Source organism: Porites lutea, chromosome 9 (assembly GCF_958299795.1).
Source record: "Porites lutea chromosome 9, jaPorLute2.1, whole genome shotgun sequence".
NCBI classification, from domain to species: Eukaryota; Metazoa; Cnidaria; class Anthozoa; order Scleractinia; family Poritidae; genus Porites; species Porites lutea.
The window spans coordinates 24,157,397-24,184,520 of NC_133209.1; the positions used below are offsets into that span (position 1 = coordinate 24,157,397).

General features: G+C 39.6%; 2 protein-coding genes across 2 annotated transcripts; one reads left to right on the forward strand and one right to left on the reverse strand.

Annotated features, from left to right (window-relative positions):
- Positions 1 to 565: 565 nt before the first annotated feature.
- LOC140948192 (uncharacterized) lies at positions 566 to 3,930 on the reverse strand. Its single transcript, XM_073397413.1, has 2 exons — positions 3,764 to 3,930; positions 566 to 1,256 (listed from the first exon to the last, which is right to left on the reverse strand). Exons 1-2 carry the CDS (start codon positions 3,815 to 3,817, stop codon positions 582 to 584), a joined length of 729 nt encoding a protein of 242 aa, XP_073253514.1. The 5' UTR covers positions 3,818 to 3,930; the 3' UTR covers positions 566 to 581.
- Positions 3,931 to 6,084: 2,154 nt separating this feature from the next.
- Positions 6,085 to 9,187, forward strand: LOC140949082 (uncharacterized). The gene is made up of 2 exons (XM_073398325.1): positions 6,085 to 6,129; positions 8,342 to 9,187. Exons 1-2 carry the CDS (start codon positions 6,106 to 6,108, stop codon positions 9,185 to 9,187), a joined length of 870 nt encoding a protein of 289 aa, XP_073254426.1. The 5' UTR covers positions 6,085 to 6,105.
- The last annotated feature ends 17,937 nt before the right edge of the window (positions 9,188 to 27,124 follow it).

Sequence of the window (27,124 nt, forward strand, 5' to 3'; positions counted from 1 at the left end):
ATCAACAAATAAATGAGAATGTTTCTCCGTTTAGTGACAAGTGAGAGATATTGCAGCAATCTAGTATTAAGTGGCCTGGGACCAAGTTCCGCATTGGGGGAAAAGGAGAAAAAAATCGGCGTGGGCGAAAAAAAAAAAATCGGCGAGCGAAGCGAACCGAGAAGTATTCCGGGGAGGGGAAAGGGTGGCACCGCTCGGGCAACCGCTCGCCGATATTTTTCCTATCCCGACCCCGCTTTTTGGCTTTTTCCCCCACTGCAGAGACTGGTCCCACGCTAAGTATTAAGACAGTCATGACAGGTTAATAATGTTTCCTGATTCAATTTATAACCCAAATGAATACCTTACTATAGGAAATGAACGCTTCATGAAATTATCGTGAACGTCATTTTTGAAATTTTACCGTCTTTTTCGCGTTAATTTCCTTTTCTCGAAGTTTTCCATTAAATTGGTGTTAATTTAAGTCGCTGTAATTTCCAAGAATACCTTAATTTCGTGGACCGTTAATTTCCTATAATAAGGTAAGCTAACATCAGAGGCTAATTAATCGGCTCCTGCGAGCATGGCCTATCAGAAAACGCCTATCTCCCTCTCCTCCCACCAAATGATCTAGGTGAAGCTCTGACTCCTGATCGCACTTTAGTACCACCAGGGGACCCCACTCTGGACCCACTCGAAGATCGAGTAGAAGACACTTTGACTGAAGATCGCACTTTAGAGCCACTGGATGACCGTGCTGTAGGGCCAGAGGTTCCCACTTTAGATCTACTGGTTACTGGTGTAATGGTAGATGTTTTGCTGGGTGATTTCATTTTAGAACCAGTCTTCAGAACTTTGTTTCTGGTACTTTGTTTGTGGCCCACTGCACAGGACGCGCAACCGTCACCAGAACGCTTGTTCATCACAGGACGGTGTCCACTCTTCTTCGTCAGACAGTCAATATACGCACCTTCTTTTGTTTTCTGCTGCTTTTCGGAAACATACTTTATCCTGAGCTCAGATTCCTTCTGCTGTTTAAATTCTCTAGCGACCCGCTGGTCTATGTCTTGTTGCGGGGTTGGACCTTTATGCTGCTGTAACTTTCTTTTCATATCCTCTGATCTTCCAACATACATGTATTCAATTTTCTTGCTTCCAACTTTTTTTTCACCTTTGGCATAAATGCCTGGAATCTTTGGTACAGACGATGTATCGTATTTTTGCCATGGCCTTTCCGATAGTTTATCACAAACCTGACTGCTCATCTCACTAAGAACCTAGAACAAAAAGCGATTGATCACACAGACGAAAGGATGTGAAAGAGAACTGTGAGAAAAGATGCTTACGATTAAAATTTATCTAAAGTTTAGTGCTCCATTTTCCCAGTTTTTTTTTTTTCAACACAGTTTAAAGGAAGCTGCTGGCCCTGGACATGCCGTTTGGCGTATGGTTTTGGATCATCGATTTCCTTACAGATAGCACGCAGAGAGTCAAATTGGGAGAAGATTGCTTATCTGAATGGAGGAACGTACCAGCAGGGGTGCCTCAGGGAACCAAGCTCGGGCCGTTGCTGTTTATTCTCATGATTGATGACATCAACACCAGCAACACGGAACTGTAGAAATATGTGGATGACACAACTATTGCAGAGTGTGTTGACAAGAAGGAAGACAGCCGTATCCAATCCGATGTGGAGGAACTGATCGCTAAGTCTAACCAAAACAAGTTCCAGCTAAACGAGTCGAAGTGTAAGGAACTACGAATTTCGTTCGCTAAATCAGCCGCGGACTTTGCTCCCATTGTTATCAACGGGAAAGCAATAGAGGTAGTGTCCACTGTTAAGTTGTTAGGTCTAAATACATCATCCGACCTCCGGTGGAACTGTCATGTTGCTGAAATAAGTAAAAAAGTAGCGAGCCGATTATATTTTCTTAAACAACTGAAGAGAGCGAATATTCTCGCCAAAGATCTGCTAATCTTTTACTTGACCTGTATCCGCCCAGTAACGGAATACGCATGCCTGGTGTTTCACAACGCGCTTCCCGCATATTTATCCGCAGAGCTAGAAAAGCTACAAAAGCGCGCCATGCGAATTATTTTTTCGTTTGTACCATATAGCGACGCATTACATCAAGCCAACTTGGAGACGCTCTCTCGACGCAGGCAGTCTATCACAACTAAGCTTTTTGATTCCATCACTTGTAACTCAGACCATAAACTGCATGAGCTCTTGCCACCTCGTAACAATTGTGAATCCAATTTAAGACGAAAGAAGAATTTTAATGTCCCTCTGGCTAAGACGAAGAGACTTAAGAAAACATTTATATATAGCAACTGTAATTAAATTTTTAGCTACATATGTGTACATTTTTCTTATATTTTTTCTCATATTTTTATTAGATTTTATTATTGTAACGATTAATCTAATTCAGCTTTTGGCTGCGATTTTAATCAGAATAAACTATCTATCTATCTATCTATCTATCTATCTATCTATCTATCTATCTATCTATCTATCTATCTATCTAAAGTCAGCAGATTAGTGCAAGGTACGGTCGTTTTAATTATAACACCCCTGAATATGTGGAAAAAGGTCATTTTTTGACCAACAAATGTTGCAACCAAGCGGGCGTATCGTGCCATGTTGAATGCTGTAATAGGCCATTCAACATGTTAAACGTTTTGTTGAACAAGAGCAAAAATGGGTGGGATCGATTCGATCCGTTCAATTAAAGTAGCGACTTGTTAAACAACAATATCTTTTTTTAAAAAAAAACGTTGAATTTGTTTTCTACTCATTCAACAAGCTTAACACCGCTCGCCATTTATTAAGCGACCACGCATACTTATTTTAAAATTTACTGAGATTCATGAGATGCAAGCGGGGCCCAGTCCTTCGCTTTCCCCATGTCTCTTTCAGAGCTTTCTACTTCCTGGGGCTGATAGTGCGTGACTGCTTTAATCAGGTCTTGGAAACGTCACGCTTTAGTAATCGCTTTCTGAGAAAAATCGTCTTTCTTAAAACCAAACATTTCAGATTACTGAGACGTAATAAGTCATGATAGGTAAACTGTAATTTGAAAATACAATCTACAAGTGACTGCAAAACCAACTATCGTATTATTTGTTTTCTAAATAAGCGGAATCCCCGGGGCGTTAATTTACTCCTGCGAATTCTTCGTGGGGGTGTGTCGCCTGCATGGTTCCTCAAATTCTGATACGATTTCAGACCAAAAAATGTAATTATCCACACCCGTTTTCAGACCAGAAATCTAAATGGCCATACCCGTTTTCAGACCTGGCCTTTAGGCAGAAATTATGTTATCATTACTTAGATTAGGGCGCAAACACAAAAATTATTCAAATCCATTTCGAATTTGCATATTTCTCTTTCTTTCTTACTCATTTGGAACTGAAACGATAAAAATGTTCATACACCCCCGTAGTTCCCTCGAAAACCCAACCCAATTCCAGACCAAAATGGCTAAAGTGTATACTCGTTTTCAGACCAAAATGGCACAAAAACCCTATCCGATTTTGCGGCACATACCTATATAGCTTATATAAGGGAGTACCCCCCCCCCCGGGCTGAATCCGACGAAGTTTGATTCGTCCCTTTTCGAGAGAACAACCTATACTTGTTGTAGAATTGTGATTAAGACTTCCGGTATCACTTTTATACAGGGCGGTGAAGTTTTTATCTCAGTCGTCAGTGATGTCAGTAATAATTCCGGAAGACCATTAAGGAAAAATAAAAATGTACTAGAAATATCAAGCAATATACTATGAAACCGGCCAGCAAACTCAGTGTTGCATAAACTAATTTGACGCTAAGCATTTTCCCTTGTTATAAATTAGAGCATCAGAAACAATTATCAGCTTTGGCGTTTCACTATCAGACATGTACAAATCGAGCAAACAGCAAAGTATAAACCTCACTTCAGCCACAGGCGACCCACGAGGAAACGATATAAAGTAATTTACATACAATTGAATAGGTGACGCGTGACCTTTGTACTAGCCTGACTATCAGGCCTTCCAAAGGGTCTAGGGGAGAGAAGGAGAGAAGGCTTCCTTTGTACTGGACGCGACAGTGTCGCTTTACGGGTGACCATTGAAAATATGTGACTCTGTATGGCGTAGTTTCAGAAATACCGTAAAATTCCGAAAATAAGCCCCTCCGTGTATAAGCCCCTCCAAATATAAGCCACCCAAACCGGTAACGCAAAAAACCCTCCGTTAAATCGCCCCTTCAAATATAAACCCCCCGGGGGGCTTGTACTTGGAAAATTGCTCTCAAATACAAAGTAAAACAAAGCTAAAACGGTACATTTTCTTCCAACTATAAGGCTAGCCCAATTGATTTTGAAACGCAAATATCCCTCCGTATATAAGCCCCTCAAAAAGGGCCTTTGAAAAATACAAGCCCCGGGGCTTATTTTCGGAATTTTACGGTATCCATACCCCCGACGGAGAACACTTTTGCATTCCCTCCCCTTTCATATGGAAGTGTCTTAGTTATACCAGCCCGGGGGAGGGGGTACTTCCTTATAAGGGGCTATTGGGGATTTGCCGCTGGATCGGGTCGCATTTTCACGACGGGAATGACAGTGATGAGGTCGTATTTTCAATAGAGCTACTAGAATGGGGTCGCACATTTTCAGATTCTTTGGGGTAAGACAATTTTCCATTACCCTGCGATCCAGGAAGGTCGAAGGAGACTCTGCTCGCAGGGTAATTTCTCATATGTACGGTTAGCAAACCTACCAGAATGTTTGCACTGTAGATGAAAAGTAAAGTGTTCTTCATTCAATCTAAAAAATGGATCAATTCGTAAAAATAGATAGTGACCATATAGTTGGGATCCCGAGAATTACTGATTAGCCCAAAGGCCAAAAGTGACTAAGGCGGGGTCTATAATTGGCCACAGAATGGACTATAATGGGGTAGGGGCTCTCAGAGGCCAGCAACACATACCCAGAAAAAAAATAACCCAAGTACCCCCCTCGGGGCATCCCAGACACATTCCTGATTTCTACATTTCCAGATTCAGTCCACACTTCCAGAGTTATTAGATTAAAACAACTAAAACACATTTCCAGATTTCCACATTTCCACACTTGCAGAATTATTAGATAAAGACAATGAAGACATATTTCCCTCGCGCGCGGTCTCGCGCCCTAATTCCTTCCCCTTCCCTTTCAAAAGCCTGCCACGCAGTCTAAAGTGAATTTTGAGGACAGGAATAAAAGCCCTTCAACAAGCGTAAAGAAAGCAAACGCATCTTGCTTTTTGTAACGCAATTTCAACCATCAGTGCCGAAACAAATTCTTATGAGCAAATGGCATTTGATTACTAACCAATCATTACTTAAAGAGATATTTGAGGAGAAGCCATTACAAGAAAGGGGGGTCTTTACAGGATATACACTTGTTACAGCAAAACTGTGATAACGGCTAAAATACGAGCAAGGGAGTCGCGCAAGCCTGTCATTTTACACTGGGGAACCCAATCGAGTTGAAAACGCGGTGAAAACCCCTAGTTTGCCCCGGGTATCCGCCAATGGCGGAAGCGGGGGTTTCAAATGACTGGTGCATTATCATGACAATCGTGATGTTACCCGCTGTGCATATGGCGTCAAACATGACATGTCACACTTTCTTAGTCCCATTTGCGGTTTGATTGATTGATTCAGCCACAGGCGGCCTAAGCTCATTTCATGAACGCGGACGTGACTCTTGCTTGCGAGCGGTGTTGTGTTACAAACGGTTATTTACAAAGGTTTGTATAGGATGCAAACGGCTTTTCTTAAAAGAGAGAAGAAATGTATTTTATTTTAAAAATAAAATCAACTTACCTTATTGCTTTGTTGTATTCTTTGTTGTTTGCTCGCAATGGAACACCAAAATAGCGCTAACTCGCCGAAAACGCTTCAAAACGGCCTGAGGTGCGAGCAACAACAAAGAATACAACAAAGCAATATGGTAAGTTGATTTTATTTGCATCCCATACAAACCTTTGTAAATAACCGTTTGTAACACAACACCGCTCGTAAGCAAGAGTCACGTCCGCGTTTATGAAATGAGCTTGGGCCACCTGTGATTCAGCCGGCGTTATTTCACTGTGATGGCGGGAACTGAACAGTCTGAGGTATGTACAGTAATTTTTCTCTTATTTTAGCACAGTAATTTTATAGATCGTTTTCATTGTCAGGCAACCAAAAAATAAATTGGAAATCGTCCAGTGGAAGAAGCCAAGAAAATGAAATGCTATTAAAGACTAATTTTTAAACAATTTGTCCAAGTCTCAGGTCTTGGTGTAGCCCACAGTTTCTGTCTTATTTGCCGAAACGTTTCACACACCTTTGTAGAGCTTTGTATGGAGACGCCATATTGGTGCACAGTTTTGGTGCACCAATATGGCCGCCGAAAATCAACAAAAACATCTGGAGTACACTTTTTCTATAAAATCTCCTTCCTTTCACTCAAGAACTAGCATACGTGTGCATAAAAATACCTTCTAATACTTGGAATGGTTATGCTGCTGAAAATCAAGAGGAGATACTTTTTTTCAACGCGACAGCATTCCTATTTTAGTGTCACGCACTGTAACAACTCGGAAGTTCAAATTGCTGTATTTTCGAAATGACACATGCTACGGGAATGAAAACTTGTACAGAGATTTACTTTTTGCTTATCTTCAACCTAAAGTAAATAAGAATCCGTAAAATCTCGTTATTTTGACTTTATAATTTGATGACGTCACTGTGAAAGCCATCTATAGATTTTCGACAAGAATATTACTTGGTAAAAGATCATTGATTTTTTTGTACGTGTGCCGTTTCGTGGAGAAGGCTATATTCAACTCGAGCTGGAAGTCTATTGTTTTCATAACCGCTATTTTCACGAAGCCCAAGTCCAAAGAATGCTGTAGAACCTTACGAATTCACTTTACGGTTGATAATCTTTCATTTCTTTAGAGTCCAGGATAGATAAACAAAGTTTACTGAAAATATTTTATTGTCCGCTCGCCTCTTTTAAAATATACATCGATCCGTACAATATCGTTCGATATTGGCTACTGATTTCAATAAAACATTCGTTCTGATGATTTTATAGAGGGCTTTTATCGCCGTAAATGCAGCTGTTAATTTTGAATCTTTTCAAACCGTTTAACACTACAGATTAAATTAACACAGTGGCATGCTTTTGAACCTTTTGACTTGCAGTTGTTGTTAGTACATGAAATATTTTTAGCGAAACAGAAATTTCAGCTTGACACGTGATTTAGCGGAAGTCGTCACATAGTAGGGATCTCAAACAAAGGCTTTTTTGGACGAGGCACGTAGTTTAAGATTAAGGTTAATAATACTTTTTACCATTGTACAAAAATATGTTACAACTAATAATAACAATCATCATCATAAAAAAACTTTATATAAAAAGGAAAGCACTAGGGGAAACTAAATTCCCATATAAACCGAAAGTGAGATGTTTTTCCCTTCAATATGCCCTGATGCAACCAAAGTTGTTTTACTAAGTGTCTTTGATTACTTTACAGACAATTTGCCCGAAAACTGGGGTACAGTCGCTGCCCAAGGATGCAAAACGTCCACTTGCAGTTGACGTGCGTGGCTCAAAAACGTCCTTAATTACTTGAGCTCTCTATAAAACTTCACTGGGGTGCATATGATTAGGAAATCTGTATTTAGAATTTGAAATCTGGATTGCAGATTTTGATATAAAACCAAAAATCCAAAAACAGATCTCCACACTGAGAAATCCATCCTCTAGGTAGATGTCAGTAATATTAAGACAGTAAATAGAGTGGAATAGTGGTGAAGCCTCAGAGACTCATTTGTCACACATAATATTATGTTTGGGGGACCTGACAGTGCACAACGTTCAATAGCATTCCTATAATTTTGATTTTATTGACTTATAAAAACACCACATTATTTTTTATTCAGTCACAACTTGTGAACAGAAAACTAAGGATTGTGGACTGTCAGGAACCTTCCAACATAAGCTGCAGCACTGCTCTTTTGATCTTTGATGTTTGTCGCCTGTCATAATCAGTCTCCCCTATCTACTAGGATTAAGAAATCCAAATTCTGATTTCTTGTTTTGACAAACTATTTATCTGTAAACAGAGTTGCAAAATTGTTCTTGTAACCAATGGACAGAAAATCTCAGAACAGATTTCTTAGTGCTGAAGAATTGACTGTTATTTTCAAACAATTTCCAATCTTTCATTGCTTTTAAAAGGAACTCATTTCAAGCAAAGCATGAAAAGCAGACTTTTTTTTAAGACTGAGCACTTAGAACTTTCCTTTATTCTCTCATTTTGCTTTGTCCTTTAGCATGACTATGACAAAGAGTCTGTTAAGGACCACTGCCCAGCATTTAAGGAGGGCTGCCCTTTTTCCAAGCTTGCACAAGATCTCTTCTTGGAAGAACTGAAAAAGTGCCCCGAGTTCCAAAAGGGTTGCCCCTTCAAAGGTGCTGACAATGTGAAGGAGGTACTGGAGGAACTTTCTAAGATGCCAGAATCAAAGCACCACTCAGGCTCAGCACATGAGCAACTACTAAACATGCTAAAGGCTATCCATTCTGAGTCAAAAAGCTTGGAAGAAAAAGTTGGAGAGTGCCCTGTTTTCCAAACAAAGGAAGGCTGCCCATTTAAGGATGCCAGCAAAGAAGGAAAGCCTCTGATAAAGCCACCTAGTGATGTCCTGGAAAATCTGACTGCCGCTGACATCAGTAAGTTGAGGGAGAAGTGCCCTGCTTTTAAAGAAGGATGTCCATTTGCCAAGGTTGATAGTGAAGCCCTGCTGGAAGAAATCAAAAAATGCCCTGAGTTCAAAGATGGTTGCGCCTTCAAGGATGCAAAATCAATGGAAGAAATTCACAGCAAACTATCGCAGATGCCAAGCAGTGACATGGACTGCCACCACAAAGAAGCTCTAGTTCAGGCCATGAAAGTTATTCACAGTGTCGGCAATGAGAAGGCTGATGAGTGTCCAGTGCTACAGAAGGAGGGGTGTCCGTTTAAAGCTGTCGAAAGTGAGGGAAAGTCGCTTGTAGAACCTGCCGAGGATGTACTCTCAGCGGGTACTAAAAGAAAGTGTCCTGCGTCGAGTTCAGGCTGCCCTTTTTCAAAAGTGGGCAAGCAAGATGAAGACGAAAAGGCAGGCGATGATAGGTAGTCTTCTCTAAAAGCTACGTGAGAAAAGGCGTTTTTATCCAATTTGTACTAAGAGAAGTAATCCACTAACAAATAAATACAGTGGCAGGGAATACAATCATGTTTCTTGTTGAGTTCTAAGATTTAATCACTTTTTAACTTTTATATTATCACCCATGTAATAACATGTCATTAACCCCCCCCCCCCCCCACCCTACACTTAGATGAAAAATAAAGTTAAAGGCCTAGAAAAAAAGTTTTGTAGTAACATGGTAACATGCTAACTGAAGAAAAGTTAAAATGAAACAATGGAATAAAAAACATTTCTTCTATGTTGTCTATGGCAATAATTATATGTTTCTTTTAAGTAGTAATCTTTGTGTTTGGCACCAAGTTTTCCAAAGCAACAAGAAATTACTCTGTCCCAGGCAATCAGGTAGTGTGGACAGGGCAAAGAAAAGTGAGCATGAAACCAAAAAACTGCATTAGGCTGTGGGTGTCTCTCCATTTTGCATCACTATCCTTTTTCTGAACACCTGAGGAACAGTCTATTAGAACAGCGTGTTTTGTCTATGTTTCTCCTAAACCTGGGTTGATTCTGTTAGCGGAGGAGATTCATCTAGACAAGACAAGTTACATAAGAGGAATTGTATAATAATATTACATTATATTTTATGATCTCATTTTCTTTGAAACAGAAGTCAAACATGCTTTACTTTAATTAATCAATTAATTAATTTTTCATTCGCTCTCAAGGTAATATGTTACAGATATAAGTATAAAACACCTGAATGTATTGTTTGTGTATCTCAACCATTTCATAAAGCCCTGACTATGTTTCAGTCCTTGTTCTCTAAAATCCTTGTACTTTTATAAGCTAGATTCTTAAAAGGCTGCACTTCATTTGAGAACCTGTTGCTGCTGTGTTCTGAAGTGGTACTGAATTGAGTGTTTTCATGCGCAAAAAGCGAAAAAAACAGTTTTTAGGCCATTCATCATGAGTCCAAATTTAGGTAGCGACAGTAAAAATCTGTCCGTTTTTGACCTTGGTGCAAAAGCCATACCCTTTATGAAGGGGGTGGATAGGGGTATGCAAATCCCCCGATCCGTTATGGTTTATTAACCAAATCCGCCGTTAAAATTTCGCCCTGAATCCGAGATCCCGGATAAACTATTTTTATTACACGCAGAGTCCAAAATCCGGGCCCAAAAAGTGAATGATGAATGAATCCGCAATCCGCTGCAATTGCAGGATCCGGAAATCCGTTAAAATCTTGCTTTGAATCTCAAATCCGGGCAAAGATATTTTCAAAAGTCGCCGATCCGTTCGCCTATTCATCCGCCCTCTTTATGCGCTAGCCTGCATAACAGGCATTATTTTTTCGCGTTTTTAAGGCGAACAAAGGAAAGCGCGCCAAAGCGAGAAGGGTAGTGCCAGACACGCGCGACGGAGGAAAGCCTCACGTGTGTCTAGCCTGCGAGCAAGCTCTCCTATTTGGGCGAGTGAAACAAGTGTCGCGAGAACGCGTTCTCGAGACTCACTTCGCTTGACCAAATAGGAGAGCTTGCTCGCAGGTTAGCGCGTGTCTGGCGCTTCGCGCCTTCCCTCGCACGCCTGAAACCTGAAAACACGAAAAAAATTAAGGCCTGTTATGCAGGCTATTTAACAATTATTCCACGAGGGCGCGTTGGATATGAGATGATAGATAGCCAACGAGGCGCTACGCGCCTCGTTGGCTATAATCATCTTACTATCCAACAAGCGCGAGTGGAATAATTGTTTTATTAAAAACGCCCACAAAAACTGGTTGAATCTCCCCTACTAGAACAAACCGGAAAAGACGAGCGACTTCCGCTGTTCACATGTCACACGTCTAATATATAACAATTATTCACCGAAGTGGAGGTGGCTAGTCCTGGATATTTACCGAACTGCGAGGCAGTGAGGTAAATATCCACGACTAGCCACCTCCACTTCGGTGAATAATTGTTTTAGTATATGCTAAAACAGTGAGATAATTGAGCACAAAAACGACGATTTTTAACTCAAATACTCTTGCCAACGATTACAATTTTGGCGCGTAATGACCGGGTGGCCGTGGCCGTCGCTTTTTGTTGCCGGCAACTAAAACTTTTGAAGGCATTTGTTTAGCTCTTGCGGGGAAATTTCTTCAAAAGAAGTTGTGAATTCTTTTTGTATTTAAAATCATTCTATAAAAAAAAAGATTATTAAATTTAGTTTTAAGCTTATTTATGAACAACTCAACTAAATAAAGTAAGCAAGACTTAAGTTTCTTTGGCATTTGTAAACAAAAAACTTTTTCACCGGTTTTATCGATAAATTCGTGTCAAAAAGACAAAGCTTTACCTGTTAAAACTTGCAATCCGAACTTCGTCACCTTCTTCGTGTATTTCGGAAACAGCTTGCTTGATTAGTTGTTTAATTGTTTTGTTTGTTTACGGCAGCAAACCGGGAAGGCATTTTGCTTGCAACTTACACGAGTTTGGCGTCGCTCGCTCCGAGCAACTGGAGGTGAATCAGTGAATAGTGCAGGATATTCACTGATTGAGTAGCCAATCAGTGCGTGCGAAAAACACTATCCACTGTTTTAGTATATAAAATAGATTTAGCCAGGGCTAAAAGCGAAGCTCCCATTAATAAATTTAGCATTTAAATCAAACAATAAACTTGTAATCCACAAATCAGTTAACTTAAGGGCAAATTCATGTGACTTTTAAGGAAAAGGCTAAATGATTTTAGAGTGAAACATCTTACATCGAGTTGATATATAGCCATATAAAACACCCAAAAAATAGCAATCATCGTCGCGATCACATTCAAGAGCCATAATGGCTCTTGATCACAGTAGATTAGACCTGGAAAACAAATTCTTGGAAAACAAATCAGGCCAAAGTTTTTGCTTTCGACAAGTTTACTTTACAAAATCTTGCTAACAAATCCGGGGGTATGTAAACCAACCTTTTATACTTTTTATACATCACATCTGAGGTGAAACAGTACTGTTTATCATACAGACCTCGCACAATGCAGTATTTCACAATTTTTCAAGACAAATACTGCACTCAGTCAATATTCAGGACGATCAATTGTGGGCTTTTAGCGAAACCGTTCAAAAAATTTCCAAAATCACCTATACGGCCAGCCAGTTCTCACTTTTGATGAGCGCCAAATTTGCAGTGAACATTAATAGAGTTACGCTTTAACATAATAAATAATTTATTATTTTTATTTTTTATTTAAGGGTTTTATAACGATGTGTAATCTTAAAAAACGTTTGATACGCGCGCAATTTTGAGATAACTCCTGCAAGCGATGTTCATGAACGACTGAAAACGAACGGCACAGCGATTAAAATTGCAAGAGAGTCTACTAAAAATCACTAAAAGAAATATAATTCGGTGAAACATTTACAGAAACAACAATTTTCACGCCGGGCTAGCAGGAGGTCAAATCGCGCCAGTAAAAAACTGCTCTTTCAGTTTTTATCCGTTTGAGCTGAAACTTAGCAGGATTGTAGAACATGGAATGTTTAGGTACCCATGGTTTTAGAATTTTGAATTTCAACGTTTTTTGGCGGGAAAATGACGTCACAAGATTGACATCAATTATTTAATTGTAAGTGATAGTGCCACAAATACGTAGATTAGAAAGACCGTAACGAGATAGAAGGTAATGGGCAAAAAGTTTTTGAAAAGCTTAATTGGTTGCAGAGTTATTAAGCTTTAAATTTTGAAATTCCCGCCATTTTGTTACTATTTTTAGAAACAAAGCCAAACTTTAAAATGCTATATCTCATCAACCAATTGAGCTTTTGCAAAACTTTTTTCACTTTTCGTTTTGTCCTGTTAAGGTCTTTCAAAAAAAAGAATTTTAGGTACTATCAGTTAAAATTTAATTTTTTTGTTTATCTTGTGACGTAATTTTCCCGCCAAAAAACGTTAAAGTTCAAAATTCTAAAACCATGGGCACCTAGAAAATTTCATGTTCTACAATCTTGCTATGTTTCAGCTCAAACAGATAAAAGCTGAAAGAGCAGTTTAGAAGTGGCGCGATTTGACCTCTTACCAGCCAGGGGTGAATTTCATTCACGAAGACAAGTATTAAAGCGTTTCTAAAAATCCTGAGTCTTAAAGTTTATGTTTTAAGCCGGCCTCCCAGTGTTTGCTTTTCTCAAAGATGAACTGGAGGCAAGAAAATCGCGCAAAGTTTTCTTCCTACAGCCAAATTTATAACTAAATATTCTTCGGAACGTTTTCTTTCTATTTGTGGTGAGAAAATATACCTACAGGCTTTTTAAAGTTCTGCAAGTTCATATCAAACCTAGGTCAGATCATTGTCTCAAATCTTACAAACGTGCATAAAGTTGCTGCATAAACTGTGCTCTACTGCATGAAATTAGGTATAAAAAAAAAAAAAACAAACATCAAATACAATCATTGCTTGTAATGACATTACAATCAGGCTTACCATTCGAGATGCAGCTCCTGAAAGCTACCAAGTAACGCGAGAATCGCTTGAGAATTTTGAATCCTCTTTTTGCATCAAGCAAGGTGAAAAACAAAAACGATGCCATCCAAAATCGGATTTCGGACTTTGACAAGAGACGGATCTCTCAACCAAAAAAAACAATAAACAAACTGTCCATGAATAACAGAAGACTCTTGATAGCAGGTGTATTTCATTTTGTACATCCAGTGGAAAAAGACAGTTAAAAACAGCACAAGTTGACACAAAACTCTGTCAGCTTCAGCTGTCAAAGTAAACAACTTGCAAGATGCTGCATAAATTTTCCGCATGAACTCACCTGTCAAATTTTGACCAATCAGAGCATACACATTGGACGTAGAGCGTGACCAACGCGTGACCATGGTAAGAAAAGGTCTTCCCCGCATGTTTTTTTTTTTTTTTAATGGTTGAATTTTGGCGTCCGAGGTCAGTTTGAAATCAAAATCTTAATAGTGTGGGGTCATAATGACAAAAACACAACATATTTCATATAAATTAAAAAAAAAAACTTGAGCCTTCGATCATTTGAAAACCAGTAACTTGTCAGCGGATAACTTCAAAAAAGTACTCGATCTCGATGGGTCGACACCTGAGCCCGCGATACGGCCAGGTGATACTGGTCAGCCGATACCTTGTTTTGACAGCTGTCAATTGATCACAACATTGATGTGCAATTAGTTTCCTCCTGGGCTCCCAAAGTAGTTAGAAAGTGTGGAAGTAAATAATGGTTTTCCTGTGGTGCGGACGGACGGTCGGCGGGAGGTCGGAGTACGGTCACGTGATTACCAAATTTTCTGGGATGGGTAGATTTACTAAGCTGTGGAGCTTCGCTATCAAAACTGTCAACGCGCGAACGGACTCGCCTGGACTGCATGAATGAAAAATCAAAACATTAGAGCAATGAACATTAATTTTTTAAAAACTCATCGGGATTCTAGGATTTTACACAGCAGGAAAGTTAAAAAAACGTGGCAGATAATGTGAAGGAAAAGAATTTTTAATTGACAGCCGTCGAAATTACTGTGAATTTGCAGTTACAAAAGTAAGAACAACGGAAATAAACTATTACTTCGGTCGCTTGTTATGAAGTTGTTTGAAGCCACAAGCTGGTTTTACAGAACGAGAAAAGAAGCTATACTGCCGCCTCGATTGCTCTAGTGAATGGCTGCATAGGCTGTATTTGTAGCTGGTTACTCGTAATTTATATTCTTGATGTCGGATAAACAAGCCGCAGTTATCTATCGGCGAGTGTCTCGATCCGCGAATGGCTTCGCGATCATGAAGAAACAACACCTGTCTTCTTTTCGTGGTCAAAGTACTTAAGTTCCATGTATTTTCATGTGTTTTTCGACAAACTTTCAAACAAGCTCTTGTGGCTTTTTTGTTTGTTTTTGTCTTTTTTCTTTGGATCAAATTGCATTTCTAGTATTCTAAGAAATGAATTAAAACGATATGCTTCGGGCGCCGTTCTATCCTTCGCGAAAAAAAATCTCAGCTAGCTTCCAATTTTAAACTGACGCGTACACCGACCATATATGGAGAGCATGGTATAATAGCCCATATACCATAACGGCTAAGCCAATCAAAATGCTAGAATTGCATTATCCAATCATTCAGTTTTTAATAATTTTTCATATGTGGTCCTTTAACTAAAATCTTGACAGGCTGAGAGTATGAGCACAACAACGCTTTTTATGTGAAAGAGTTCGCTCTGCCGGCCTGTCCAAAATGTTTTTCCGCTGAAGCCACAAAACGCAAAAGAACTGGAACCTAGTGAGAAGGGAGGAGAAGGTAGACTTGTCCCAGGCTTCCTCGCCAATTAGAATCCAAAATGGCGGATAAGTTATGCATGCAGGCCCCGGCCGCTGCACACCTTTTACAGAGAAATCTTCAATGCATGTTTTCCCCATGGAATTAATTTGACATGTAAACATGGACCCTCAAGATCCTGAAAGGGTTATCCTGCATATCATAGTGATCGGATTTCATCATAAGCGAGGTTCAGAGGTAAAAGTAAGCTAACTGGAAGCTACATGTAAGTTTGCAACTGATAGAAGTTTCGAGTTACTAAAATAGTTCATTTAGACTTGCAAGAAAAGTCACACAATTTTCATGATGGTATTATGAATTTAAATGTACTTTTTTTAAAATATGAGACGTTCTTAAAAGTACATCTTATAAAGAGCATTTTCATCTCACTCACTCAGGCCATTAAAAATAATCCCAAACTCTAAACAGCTATTTCATTAAGCTGTCGACCTTTTTGGGTTGCTCGTCTATTTTTATTATTTTTATATTTGATTCCGCTTGTGTAGGTCGAGTTTTCATTTCCACCACTTGGAAATTCCCACAGCACCTTATTTCCTAGTGAATCGCAGTTTCTGCCATTTTTGGCTTTGCCGGATGGAGCCCACAACTGTGAACAAGGTAATTGCAGCTCCCCCCCCCCCCCACCCGGGGTTAGGAGGGGGCTCTTAAGGGAAGTTTGGGCAGAGTGGCTTCACCTTGGGCTCTGTTTAAGACAAAAGTTGCTCATTGCTTCCCTGTTTAAGACAAGAGACCATATTTTGTGACCCTTAATCCTTTCGTTCTTGCATTAAGAATTTTCAAGGGTGCATTTGATTAATAAATCAACAATAGTTGTCAATAGTCCTCACATTAATATTGTTGAAATAATTGTCACTTCACACAATGCATCCCCAATGTTGATTCACATATAACCCATAATTTTGCAAAATATGTGAGTATCAACATTAGTGAAGGAGAGAAGGAGTACACATGGGGAAATGTTAGATAAGTCAGTTTCAAGAGCAGGTGTAAAAGAACAAATCCTTAGTTTTCATACAGTGTTTCAACAAAATTGATAACCATTGTACAGTTGACTCCCGATAACTCGAACCTTCAAGGGAAATAGAAAAAGGTTCAAGTTACTGGGAGCTTGAAAAAAATAGCCAGGAGTAAAGAAAAAACAGTTTTTACTGTATGGTGAACATTTTAATCACATTTAATTGTAGAAATGTCAAGTGAAAATTAAAAGATACCTCTAGATTATAAATCAGAACGTAACATAACAAAACCTTGCTAAAATAGGGCTTGCGTTTTACTGTTTTGAGAAATAAAGCTGTTTCATGTTAGATTTGTGACAAACAACATCAGTCTCTGGGTAAATTATATGCCTATGGCAAATTCAAAATTCAATGTTTGGGACGCCAGTAGACTGTTTTTTCCCAACTTTTAAGGGCTCAAAACATGGTTCAAGTTATCAAGAGTAAAATTGTATAGAAATGACCTGAGGGGAAACATAAACTACTTCAAGTTAGCGGGAGGTTCAAGTTATTGAGGGCTGGAGTTACTGAGGGTAAAATTACAGTAAATGTATGATGGAAATCCAGGGGAAATCAATTTTGGTTCGAGTTAGCGAGGGTTCCAGTTATCAGGAGTCAACTGTAGATTTGGATTTAAAAAAAATCTAAATTAGAATTCCCAATCAAACTCAAAAACCAAAGACAGACTTCGGGAAAGAGGAATTGAAAAGATTTTTCTTTTGTCAAATGTATTTTAATTAATAACAGATTCAGATTCAGAATCCTTTCTTTAGATTTTAGGTTTTTCAGGAATAAACCAAAAATCTGGATTTCCCAATCCAGTTCACTGTTAGATACATGGTTTGATGGAAAAATTGCTGTATATTTAGAGTGTTCTTCTTATCAGGTGGTAACTGGTACACTTTACCGCTTTAACCCACACTTCTTACTGCCTGCAACAGCCTGAGATTTACTAAAATTAAAGAATTACTTTTAAAAAATGTACAAGTTGTGATCCAATCCGATTTTCACATGCCACAAGGAAGTAAATGAATATATGGAAAAGTACTAAAGTATACATTGTGCACAGCTATTCTTTTCATGGGCCAAGCATTTTGTTTTGGTTTTATTTACTAATAGAAGCACAGCAGAACTTAGCAGTCTGTTTTCCTATTATCTTTCAGACACATCCCTTTTTCATTTACCAAGTCGCAGCACTGCTATTCACAAACAGTCCACTGTATTTGGAGTTTCCTGTTACAAGCAGGTTGATAGCAAGGTTTGTTATGATTTTCTTTTATTGTTAACTTCGGCAGGACTAGTTAGTACTAAGGCACTTGACTGCAAAGCAGGTTGTCACAAGTTTGATCTCCACAGCCAGACCAATACTCAGAGGGTCTTTGTAAAAATAGTGTCCTTTATTAGTACATTAACACTCAAATTAAGTATACATGTCTTATTATGACTACTACTACTACTACCACCACCACCACCACTGCTACCATCATCATCATCATCATCATCATCATCATCATCACCATCATCATCATCATCATCTAGGGGACACCTAGAGAAACAGAAAAAATTCCTTGAATAGAGAGGAGAACCAAGAACAAGTTCAATCCACATAAAAATTATGGTGTCAATGCTAAGATTCAAACCTGAGCCTTATTGATGGGAGCGGTGTTGTGCTCACCAGGGGCCCATTCCTGCCCTTCTCCCCTCTTAGATGGTTTTGCCTTTTTTGTATGTTCTTCATATTAACTTCAATAAGTAACTTATTATGTTTCACTGTGACCAAACCACAAACAAAAAATAATTAATTTTGCCTAGCTCTGTGGCTAAAAATTATGTTGTCCTGTAAATGGGTGTTATCCAGGATATGATTAAACTTAATACACTTGTCACTGGCTCCCGTACGAAACTAGCAGCGCTGTACAGCGCCACAAAAGCGCTTCAAAATGGCTGCACAGCGGGTTTGCAGCTGAAATGTAGTTGTTTGACAGCTTTCCTGCAGTTGATGTAAAGCTGCAGCGGGCTGCAAAAACGCTGTGCAACTCTTTGAAGCGCTTTGCAGCGAACTAAAGCGCTTTAGCAGCGATCTAAATAGCTGTCAAATAGCTGCTCCCGGCTGCTATGGGCTGCCGAGCAGTTACGCTTTTTTACACTACACGAGCTTGTTGTGCTGTAAGCTGGAGTCTACAACTGAACTGAGTGTATTAAGTACGAAAACAATAAATAAAGCAATAATTGAAGATAACCGACCTTGTCACTGTTTTCGACGCCATCTTGACGAGTGGGCAAACGCGTGAGAAATTACAGTGTTTGTATGAGAATCTAATGTCGAATAATTTCCGTTAAACGGCTGTTTAGGAAAAATATCAATGGCAAACTAAAGCTTCACTCTTAAGGATTCTACTGAAAAAAATTGAGGGCGTTACATACGTTACAAGACCTTGAACCGCTTTTTAAATTTTTCTATACATTCTGTAAAAATTTTCCCGGGAAAAAATCCAGACAAAGTCAAATTTAAGCAGGGTAACGCGGCCCCCAAAATTTGTTAGTAAAATCCTTTGCTATGCAATTCATATTTTTTTCAGAACAGCCGTTTTACCGAAATTATTCGACATTAGATTATCATACAAACACTGTAATTTCTCACGCGTTTGCCTGCTCGTCAAGATGGCGTCGAAAACCGTGACAAGGTCTATTTTGGCACAGAACCAGTGAATAGCAGCAAATGAGACATCTCAGCTGACTCAACGCACCTTAGCTATTAAACGGCCTAAGCCCAGAAGCTGCACGTCGATCTTGTTGTTCCTTACAGTCTACTTATAGCTTTTCATTTCTCATTCATTAATTGTTGTCTAAGGAGCGAGTGATTTTTTATTTCTCATCCATTAATTGCTGTCTAAGGAGCTAGCGATTGCACCATCAATTCTTATAAGCACGTGATCACTAACACGCAGTCCGCGTACGCGTATTTTGGAAACTATACATCGAGAAACTAGTCCTTCTCATCTTTCAACTTGGAAATTTGGATTTCGCATTTTAGCATTAGAGGGTTAGACATGGTGTTAGACGACACGTAGAGGAAAGGACAATAAGGTGAAGAATGCTTCGTGATTGCATGACGTTCCCCGTTCCGCTTACGCTTATTGAAATCGCCTTTCCCCAATCTGTCATCAGATATTGCTGAAACTCTATCCGGCATCAATTACCGCAACACAAACGAAACAAAGATGTACACAAGTTGGGATTTATTGCACATTTTAAAACACATCAACTCAATCTATGCACATGCACATGAAATAAATAATATTATAAATTTACTTCAATCCGATTCGACCCTATTTGGAAAACGAGAAACAAAAGCTACCTCTTCTCCCTCACATTGCATGTAAACAAGTTTCTCTTTCACAGCCGAAATCGGTATAATCATAATTACTTTTTCCCGTGCGTAGATGGCTGTGAGTTGCTGTCCGGTTGCAAAAGTAATCGGGTCTTCAATAAAAGCAAATCCAGGTACCCTTGGCAAGGAATAAACTAATGCGAGGTTTTTTACCGGGCAAACACAGTACTCCACGCATGATAAATTATTATCACAAGGCGGTTTGTATTGAAAATAAAAATCAATTTGTCCAACTAGAAAATTATTACAGTGTGGACCATTGTCTTGGAAGAGTACCGTATAACTATTTCGAGCAGTGACTCGTTTGTATGATAGCGAGTGATAAACTGAACCGCCTATACGCACGCGTTTGAAGGAGGGAAAGGTGTCTAAGAGAGAAGGAAAACCTAAAAACTTTCCCAAAGCAATAATTTGTTCTCGGTCTAATGTCTTCATTGCCCAATGACTGCCCAATGCGGCAATGTTATTTTCAATGATTTGCTCTCTGCCAACATGAGAAGGATTCATAAGTGAGTTAAAAAATTCCTCTTCCACAGACCCCGGGATTAGTTTTAATTTAAGACTTGGCAAGGACTGGGTAATTGCTACAGAAGATACAATTTGAAGTTCAACGTTTTGAGTTCCGTGAAATAATTTGAGTAAATTGCCATTGTAACTTTCAAAAGGAAAGCAGGAATGAGTCCACAGAGGTCCAAGATTTCTTACATCGTCCGCTAGATGGAGAAGGGAATGAATGTTAATCGTTTCCTTTCCTGCAGAATAGAGAGCTGAAAACATCAGGCAAAAATGTTGAAGCAACTTTTCTGCGTGGTCGAGTTCTTCAAAAGAAACAAAAATAGCCTCACTTAAAAATATAAAATGCCTGTAGTAGTCTTCCGGTAAATCACTGCGTAAAACGATTGGCCCATAAAACAGAAGAAAGGAACGGAGTTCAGAAGCCTTCCAATACTGTCTTTCAGTCTCTATTTTCCGCGGGCATCGCGTGATGTCATTTGGTGGCTTTATTTTCGAAAGCTTCTCGTCGACCTCTTTAACCTTGTCTGCGACATTAAATGGTTCCGTCTTAAGAGAGGGGGAAAACCACATGTTCAATAATGATTTCGTAACGCCTTCGAGAACACAGTGCATATAATCAACAGCTGTTCCTTTCACTATGTCATAGTATTGAAGACCAGCAAACCAACATGGGCCTTTGACTCCTCTTACTGCTTTTCCTTCTGAGATTGCTGCTTAAGCATCTGCAAGAACCTCGGCATGTGTTCTTTGTGGTCCCTTCAAGTTTTCTCGGTTAAAAGGGAAGGCGTGTACATGTCCACCTTTTTGGCCAACTTTCACGGTACAACCAGGCTGCAAACATTTAAAACAGCCAAATGAGCCATTATACTGCACAGTGTTGCATACGCAGGCTTTGGCAGGGAGATCACATGTTCCACATAAAAGTATTGCGCGTATGTTCAATATGCCTGGTTTATCAGGGCTTTCAACAATTAATATTGTTCCCTCTCTTTCCAGCGTACTTAAAGCGGAATGGAAGGGTTTAAGATAGATCCACATTGCAGGCTTTGACGAGCCAAACCACAATCCTGCTAGTATCATGTTGTCTTTCGAGAAGCGCTTCTTGGGAGGCAGTTCATTGATAACCAAGTACAGAGGCCAAAGGGAAAAGTTTGATGACTTAAAAACAGGCACTCCATCTGTGTTCCAAGTAAAAGATATGTTCTGTGGACATGACAATACATTGGGATGTTTTGACAATTTCTTGTAAAGTTCGCCATCGTATATATCGCATATTCGATTGTTTTTGCTGTCGCGGTTGTGACGGTGTTGAATGCCTTCATAAAACCCTGGCTTTGAATATAACTTTTTTAGTTGATCCATGTTGGGAACCTCCACAAAAAAGGATAAACTACCGGAAACGGTGAAGTCCTTCAGGCAGAAGGAGTTAGGGCAATGCTTGTCGTCTTTTTTGTCTGCCAGCATGTAGCAATGAGAACAGTACCAATCTTGCAGTTGTTCATTGATCCGTTCCGAAATACCAGCCATCTTCGTTGTTGTTAATCCAGAAAAACGTTGAAATCACTAAAGTGCGCGGTATTCACAAAGTCACGATTCAAGAAGATATCGTGCGACATGAATAGCGTGCCTAATGGCTTATAACCAGTTATCATATTTCCGACTGGTATCAATTAAATGAGATAGCTTGTTTTGCTAGAGATTTATTCACTACAGAACACTGTACAATTTAGGCGAATAGGTAGCGAATTAAAAACTGAGTCCATGACAAGAGTGGAGAAATATCATTATGTTACCCTAAACTTTTCGTGGCTTTTCGATCACGAAATGTCAATCAACTTCAAGCCACTCAAATTTTCCGTGAAGCCCTTCCCAGAGTGTCCTTTGTGCACACAGCGTACGTTACAGCGCGCCAATTGGAAAGTGAGAGGTTGAGGAATACTGCTTTATGATGTTTGCACTTGTCTTTTGGATTCAAGAAGAGCAATTTAGTGTCGTGGAAGCAAAGGATATTGTCTTAGGTGAGAAACACAGTACTCTAGAGGAAGGGATCACCTGCTCCGTAAAATGGAGGGAGAAGAGAGGCAGAAAGGTCGAGGAGGTTTTCTATGATGCCCTGATTAAATCAATTTCAGGTTAGTTGGGCCCAGTATTCCTTTTATTACTGTCAAAGAGCATGTAGTTATCAGTTTGGTATGTATTCTCACTTACTGAACTTAAGACTCGCAGCGCCAACCGAAACAGAGACCCTACACTCTGATCTCTCGCAAAGGGTCAAATCGACCCCCCCATGCAAGGAAACTTAATTTTACTTTGTTTTGCTTTCACATAGATAAGCAAAATGGCTTAAGTATAAGCTTAAGTTAGCTTTTATAACTTAAGGGTTTAAAACGAAGTCTAAAGAATCTCACTATTTTCTGCTGGTTAGTTTTTTTGGTCGTTAACTGAGTTAATTTTCACTCAGCTTTCGTTTAAATAATAATCTATTCGAAAGAAAAAGCATGCAGCGAATAATTTATTCAGGCGGGAAACCAAACTCAGATCGTACTGGTTCAGCACAAAACAAGGCCTGTTTTGGCTTTTTTTTTTAAGCGATGTACGATTTAAACAGACATAAGAAGGTTCGTTTCTCAGAGTATAATTTATTCAACAAACTCGAAAAAAACCGCCATGCCCCTCCAATATATCTTTGTTAATAAGGGCAAGGGTCAGTGACGGGAGTGATATTTAGTGGATGGCATTCGATATCAGCTAAGATGTGATTATTTTTATTACAATTGCGAAAAATAAATGAAGAAAGTGCAATCTCCATCGCTGCCTTCTTTATTTATGTGAAATTCTCTAGCCTATTATTTACTCCCTAGATAAAAAAAGACAATGTCTTAAAATGATAGCGTCAAACAAATATTACCAACATTGCCCTTTCAGAAAACAACGAAGAACTAGAACTTTTGTGTGTGAAGTTAGCTGAAGAAATGGCCACTAAGGCCACGGACGTCGGTGACAGGAAAAATCGCAAAAGAAAGAGAACGGCGAAGGGTCGAGATTGGGACGTGGAAATTAATCGGGAAACCTCCTCGGGTGAGGAACCATCTGTACAACCCGATTCTGCAAAAAATGATATCCACACCACAAAATCGGCAAAGGAGGAAAACGTCGCAAAAAGGGAAAAAAGTAACAAATCTGGAGACACAAAACAGGAAAAGACTAATCAAAAGCAAGCGCAAAAAACTGCCGAGATCGCCTCCAGGAAATCGCTGGCGGCCCAGTTTTTCTGGAAAGCGGCTGTTTCTGAAAAAAGGGCAAGACTCGAGTGAGAAGCAGATGGCACCCATAATAGTCGACGACTGCAGTGACAAACAAGAAATTGACCGAAGAATGACGGAGAAATATGACATGACTGACATTGATACTACTGAGCCAACATCAACTGTCCGGACAACACAACAGCGTGAACATTACACCCACGTGCAGCCAGATAAGACCATGCATGGTCATACTCCACTGACGGGCCGACCTCAGTCAACTTCATCTAGTACTCTAATAGCTCGGCCAGCTGGTTTGACTCCATCCTATAACCCAGCACCACAGCCAACCCCACCTATTACTCCAGTAACTCAGCCAGCTGGTTTGACTCCATCTTATAACTCAGCACCACAGCCAACCCCACCTATTACTCCAGTAACTCAGCCAGCTGGTTTGACTCCATCCTATAACCCAGCACCACAGCCAACCCCACCTATTACTCCAGTAACTCAGCCAGCTGGTTTGACTGCAACCTATAACCCAGCACCACAGCCAAGCCCACCTATAACTCCAGTAACTCAGCCGGCTGGTTTGACTGCAACCTATAACCCAGCACCCCAGCCATCTAAATTCACTCCAGCTTTAAAACCAGCTCGGACCCCACTGATGCAAGTAGACAACACTCCAGTAACTCCAATTATTGGAACTCCCGTGCGGACTCAGCCAGCTAAGACTCCGTTGACTTCTCGTAATGTGAATGCAGACCCCAGAACTTACGAGACACCAACATCTTCAAGGTTCAACCAACATGCAACAATTAGCATGGAACCAATGAGACACCGGCAGCAAGAACGTGAAGATTTTGGAGGAATCTTCCGTTCTTCTTTAAGCCTCGCCTTAGGAGAGCAGGCAGAAAACTACAGTTACCTTGATGATCTGCATGCAGACGAGCCCCGAGAAGACGAGACCAATGCATGTGCTAATTGCGAAGTGCTGAAAAGGGAAATTGAAGCACTAAAACAAAACCAAATACCAGGTACCAGTTTCACTTACACCTTATATTACAGTAAAATGCGTGCCAGCCACGGTTGTAATACTTCGCACATGGAAACTGAACGTGTGTAGTAGGTCAACCCGCATTATCGGTATGACAAACGCGAGTGTGAAGACGGGGAAGTGGAGATAATTGATTATCCCTCTAAGACATGGCAAGAAACTAAACGTTTTATGTTAGTTAAAACAAATAATAATATATTTCTAATTTCCAATTTCTTTTGAAGATATGCCACCATCTGTAAAACAGTACCTTCAGCAGTTGCTGAGTGGAGGCATGGCCCACAACAACACTAATCAGGTGTGTAAAGATCTCTTTGTAGTATTCAGTGTTACACTGCGTAGCTGTATTTCTAAGCCAATTAACTGCATTTTCCAAGCAGCAAAGGCTTGTTCGCATTGTAAGGTAAGTTTACCTCTGTGAACGCGAAAGCGATGAGCAGTATACTATAAACCGCCGAGACAGAGTGTATGAGTCGTTTTTCGTTTTTGGCTTTTATGTATCATTTTTTTAAACAACATTCATAATGTTCACACAGACACACAACAACAACGAAGTTTAACTCAGTCACATAAAGCCGGTTTCCGGACTGCGTTGCGTGATGGCACTAATTTGCATTGTTTGGTTATTCAGTTTTTAGTCGGAGCTGCATTCGCCCGCGATCGCTCGTCTGCCGGCACTCATGGCCTTTTCTCTAATATAGTTTCCTCTAGAAGTAATTTCCAGTAGGTAGCTGTAGGAAAAAATAAATAGCTTCTTTCGTTTCAAAATGCATGTTTGCTGAAACCATATATTTTTCTTTTTCATTTTCCAGTATACGCGAAACGCTGTGCAACCGTCTGGAAAGTTAACGAAAGGATAGACTTTCAGAAAACTGTACGGAATAAAAGGGGCTCCGCCAAAAGGAAACTAGAAAAGCAGTTGGCAAATAAGGAGAACATGTTATCCTAATTTTTGCCTTGTCATTTATCGTTATAAATATATCCCTTATGTTAAAACAAAAAACACTGTTACATTTCCTGCAGTAATAAGTCAGGCTAGGAACTCAGTGTCATATATATCATGTATTTAATACGCATAGTTTATAGTACATGAAAAACTTGGAGCTAAGTAAGACGTTATTTCTATATTTTCTTATTTGATGTAAGCTGTAAAGAAATAAACGAAAGATACGCTTATACACGTAAAAGTCACTGACAATAGTTTATAATGTTCACTCATCCGTAACCCGATCCGCAGTGATATTTTTGTCCCGATCATTTTTTGCATATTTGCCAAACCGCATTATCGAATCAGGCAAATGTCATAATTCTTTGAATTTTTGTACACGTTTGCAGCTATTTGGCAGCGCTGACAGCCTTTTGGTGTGTCCTTTCCACCGCTGCTAAACCGCTACTTATCGCTTTCAAACGGCTTCATAGCGCTGCCCCGAACAGCCAAAATTTGCGACTGCTGCAGCCAGCCTCTTTGCAGCTATTCTGCAGCGCTTCTTGAAGCCATTCTGCAGCGCTGCAATAGCGCTGCCCGTTTCGTACGGGCTTCCCTACGGCGAGGGTAAGGAGGGCCCTAATGTAAGGACTTAACAAAATGTGTCCTCTAAATCCCTTGTATTCCCCTACACTTAATTGCATGGGGATTCCCTTCAAACGAAGTCCCCAGTGTTGTGGGCAGCCAAACTCCCAATAAGACTTCAGAAGACTTCTATGATTTATGGTACTAGTGGATTGGAAATAAAAAATGATATTTGAACCAGTTTTATAAACTTTGCAGGATTTGAAAGCTAAGAATGATGATGTAACAAGAAGTACCATTCAGAAAGGTGTTTGCATCTTGTCCTGTTTGGTATAGGTAATGTTGCATGTACCCATACTTATATAAACTCAAAAATACAAAGTGGTAATATTTCTACTTGCTCAGTTCCTTCTTAAATTTGATATATGGTAAACGTCTTCACAGAGATTTTTATCTATCGATAAAATACGGAAAGATTTTTCAATCCGACTGAATAGTGGGAAGGTGCAGTTGAAATAATTTTTACACTCATGCGCTGCTAATTATGCATGGAATTGAAGAAGGCAGATTTAATTCTGGTACTTGTAGTGGCAGACTGGCAGATTCAATTTTAAAATTAATTAATAACTCATTATTTTACAATCACTAAGCAATTTCTCACCCGCTGAAAAAGTGATTGGTCTAAAGCTATGGCGTATGAGAATATACAATGTACATGTAGACCATGGAAACGACATGATAATGGTACAATTTGTTTTTCTCTTTTTCTTGCCCGCGATTTACCAAGAAACTTCACCATGGAAATGAACATTAAAACTTGTCAATGTTATTGTAAAACACAGATGGACAACAATTTTCCATGGTGTATATGTTGTAGTTCAATTTTATCC